Source organism: Mus caroli, chromosome 16 (assembly GCF_900094665.2).
Source record: "Mus caroli chromosome 16, CAROLI_EIJ_v1.1, whole genome shotgun sequence".
In the NCBI taxonomy this organism is placed as follows: domain Eukaryota; kingdom Metazoa; phylum Chordata; class Mammalia; order Rodentia; family Muridae; genus Mus; species Mus caroli.
This window is the reverse complement of record NC_034585.1, coordinates 29090016-29094278: the sequence shown is the minus strand read 5'-3', so window position 1 is coordinate 29094278 and position 4263 is coordinate 29090016. Positions and strand designations below refer to the sequence as shown.

Sequence of the window (4263 nt, the reverse complement as noted above, 5' to 3'; positions counted from 1 at the left end):
TTTTTTTTTTTTTTTTTTATTAAAAGAGAAACAGACCTTCCCCCACCCACAGCTATTCCATGTGTCTGTCCCCTCTGTGCTCCAGGAATAGCAATGAGCTCACTCTAACACTTTCTTCTCTTATGCTAAGATGTTTTAAATTGTATTGATATTTGTGTCTGTGTGTGGATATGGGGGCCTCCCTTGGAGTACAGTGTCCAGATTGCCCAGAAGTTGGTGTCGAATTCCCTGGAGGAGCTGCAGTTAAGGGCAGTTGTGAGCCACCTACCATGCTTGCTGGGAACCAAACTCAGGTTCTCTGGGAGAGTTGGAAATGCTCTTAACCTCTGACCCTTCCTCCTCTCCATCCCCAGCCCTCAGTTCTTAATGGGAATCTTTATTTCCTGGTGTTTTTGAGACAGGGTTTCTCAGTGTAGTGGTGACTGACCTGGAACTCAGGGATCTGCCTGCCTTTGCCTCTTGAGTGCTGGGATTAAAAGTATACAACACCATGCCTGGGTCTGTCTCCCTTTGCAAAAATATAAGGGGGAAAAAACTAGGTGCTTGTATACTTTAAAAACTCAGTATGTAGAAGCAGCTGGGATCAGGAGTTGAAGACCATCTTTGTCTCCTTGGTGAGTACAAGGCTAATTTAGGCGACATGAAATTGTTGTCAAACAGCAAACTACGACTAAAAGTCCTGTTCTTTGATTATTTCTTCATAGAGCCTCAGCATCGAGGCCTGTTCTTTGGTTTAAAAAGCTCTTTGAGATTTTGACTTTTCCTGGTCTCCAACAGTGTTGTTACTATTAACTAAGTGGAGAGGGGATTTTAATCTTACATTGTCTCTGATGTGAGCATTAAGACTTTTCTCTCTGCTCACGTTCTTTTTCCAGTCATGTTTTCTGTTCCCTTTAATGACACCATTTCTTTTTTTTTTTAAAGATTTATTTATTATATATAAGTACACTGTAGCTGCCTTCAGACACTCCAGAAGAGGGCACCAGATCTCGTTGCGGATGGTTGTGAGCCACCATGTGGTTGCTGGGATTTGAACTCCCGACCTTTGGAAGAGCAGTCGGGTGCTCTTACCTGCTGAGCCATCTCACCAGCCCTTATTTTATTTTTTAAAGCTTTATTTTATTTTTAAATGTGTGTGTATGTGTTGTGTGGATATGTGTATGTATGTGTGGGTGCCTGTGGAGGGCACAAGAGGGATTGGACTTCCTGGAGCTGGAATTAATAGGCGGTCGTGAGATGACCAATATGGGCACTGTGAACCAAACTCAAGTCCCCTCTAAGAGCTCCTAAACACTGAGTCATCTCTCTCTCTCTAGCATGTGTTTTATTTCCTGTTGTGTGTAGGTGTGCATCCCATGGCAGACATGTAAAGGTTGGGGATTTACAACTTTTAAAAAAGATTTGTTTATATTTTTATTAGTGATTTTTTTTTTTTATGTTTGTGTGAGTGTATGCACATGTGTGTGTAGATGTTCACAGAGTCAAGAAGAGGGGGTTGGGTCTTTTGCAATTAGAGTTTGCAGGCATTTGTGCGTATCCATCATGGAAGCTAGGATTCGAAGGATGGTCTACAAGGTAGAGAAGCAGATGCTCTTAGCCACTGAGCCTTCTCTTTAGCCCAGCAGGAAGCTCTGTGGAGTCAACTGAGTCCTCCACCACAGATGCCAGAGTTTGAAGTCAAGTTGTCAGACTTGCTTAGCAAGTCCTTTATCTATGGAACCATCTCCGAGTTTTTTTTTTTTTTTAATGTAATTTCCTGTTTGGGAGTCTCGGTTCAGACCTGCAGTTTTTTAACACTTGGAAGTGTGAGGCGGGAGAATTGCAGGTTAAAGGCCAGCCTGAGCTGCAGAGTAAATTTTAATCCAGCCTTAGCTAACCGGTGAGACACTCTTGTGGTGGGGGGAGGGAGGGAGGAAGGAGAGAGAGAGAGTGTAATTTTTTGAAAGTGGCTATATGTCGCCCAGCGGGAGATCCCTTGCCTGGAGTGTATAAAGCCCTGGTCTTGAGCCTCAGCACCTCGAAAATAAATTGTTTCCCACATTTCCACACTGTACACATGCGTGCACGGGTGCCCTATAAAGTTCTGACCTTTGCTTGGCTTCCTGCCTGCACTGTTCTGTCTTACTCAGTACCTAACTTCACCAAAAAACAGGAAGCGGCTGGGATGGCACCAGTCATTTTAACCGAACACAAGCTGGACGGTTTTTGTCAATAGTTCCCTGGTCCTGCATCATATCCTGTGTTCTCTCCATACAATTGAGGAATGGCCTCTGGCAGGATCCAGCTGTTGCTTCTGCCTGTGTGTACAGCAATCTTCCCTTCGGGTTTACTTTCTGTCTTTTTTAGTTTTCTTCATTCCTATTTTTTTCCCCCGATTGATATTTGTTTTCTCTCCCACAGGCAGTGATGCTAACAGAAAGTTTTAATGTAGAAGCCCCTAACTACTTGTCCAATGAATCTGCAGTCCTCATTTATGCCCGGCAGGACGCACAGTGCATCGACTGCTTCCAGGCCTTTTTACCTGTGCACTATCGCTATCACCGGCCACATAGGAAAGATGGAGACACCCTCATTGTGGTCAACAACCCCGACTTACTGATGTACTGTGACCAAGGTGAGGGTTGAAAATGAGGAAAGGTGTGAGGGTCTAGTCAAGGACGGTGATGGCAAATGCACCTTCCTTTGTGACTTTCTTGTTACAGTTTTAAACCCAGAGAAAAACACACGCACACACACACACACACACACACACACACACACACACACACACACACACGGGATGTAGGGGATTGTTGTAAGGCAGATACCGACTGTGAGATAGCTCAGCAGGTAAGATGCTTGTGGGTAGGCCTGACCACCTCCATGGGTGCCCAAGACCCACATGCTAGAAGGAGAAATGGACTCCTGCAAACTCTCCTCTGACCTCCACATTTGTGCATGGTGCACATGTACACACACACACACACACACTCGCACACACACACAATGTAATATTTTTTGGTTTTTTTTGAGACAGGGTTTCTCTGTGTAACAGCCTTGACTGTCCTGGAACTCACTTTAGACCAGGCTGGCCTCAAACTCAGAGATAAGCCTGCCTCTGCCTTCTAAATGCTGGGATTAAAGGCCTGTACTACCCCTGCCCTGCTCTAATTTTTTTTTTTTTTTTTTTTAAAAGAGAAACAGACCTTCCCNCCGACTGCTCTTCCGAAGGTCCAGAGTTCAAATCCCAGCAACCACATGGTGGCTCACAACCATCCGTAACGAGATCTGACGCCCTCTTCTGGTGAATCTGAAGACAGCTACAGTGAACTTACATATAATCAATAAATAAATCTTTAAAAAAAAATAAAAATAAAATAAATAAATCTTAAAAGAAAATGAATATAAAAATTAGTCAGGCAGTGGTGGCCCAAAAGCTATTAAAAAAAAAGAAAATGTAAAGAGAAGGGAGGAGTGCATGAGGATGTGTGTGTGCACTCCTATGCATACATCCAGATACATTCTTCATATCCCTGGATAGGGACACACATCCACTATCCCTGGATGTACATGTGTGCATATTCATATGTGTGTGTCACATGAATGAATATTGCTAAATAAATATATAATACAGAATTTCACTAGTTTTTGCTTATGATATCTGTAATAATTTTGTTTTCTATTATACTACAGATACTCATATATCAGAATGCAGCCAAAGCCAGCTGTGGTACCACATGCCTGAAGCCCCAACACTCAGGAGGCAGAGGCAGGTGATATCTGTGAGTTAGAAGGCAGCCTAGTCTATATAGAGTTCCAGACCAGCCAGGAATATATATGAATACGCAGATTTCCAGTATAACAAGCCTCTGCATCTCTGTATTTTCTCTCTTAGTGTAGAACATGTGCCCTTTTTTTGAGATACAGTAGCCTGGATTGACCTGGAATTTGCTCACTATGTGCCCTGGCTAACTTTGAACTTGCCATCATCTCGGCTTAGCTTCTTAAGTGCTGGGATTATAGATATGGTGCCCCTTGCTTGGCTTAGGATATTTATTTTAAAATGGTTCTAAACACATTTTATTTTTGTTTGGTTAGTTTTGTTTTTTGAGTCAGGGTCTCACTGTGTAACCCTGGGTGGCCTGGAACTCACTCTGTAGACCAGGCTGGCCTGGAACTCATAGAAATCCACCTGCCTCTGCCTCCCAAGTGCTGGGATTAAAGGTGTGCATCACTATGCTGGACTTTTAGCACAGTTTTAAAAACACATAATTATTTTATTTT

General features: G+C 43.1%; 1 protein-coding gene across 1 annotated transcript in view; it reads left to right on the top strand.

Moving 5' to 3' along the window:
* Positions 1 to 4263, top strand: part of Pigx (phosphatidylinositol glycan anchor biosynthesis class X) — a 16929-nt gene that overhangs the window by 9557 nt on the left and 3109 nt on the right. The window contains exon 6 of the mRNA XM_021185608.2: positions 2401 to 2614. Within this exon, the coding sequence (XP_021041267.1) occupies positions 2401 to 2614 (214 nt within the window). The remainder of the gene's footprint in view (positions 1 to 2400; positions 2615 to 4263) is intronic.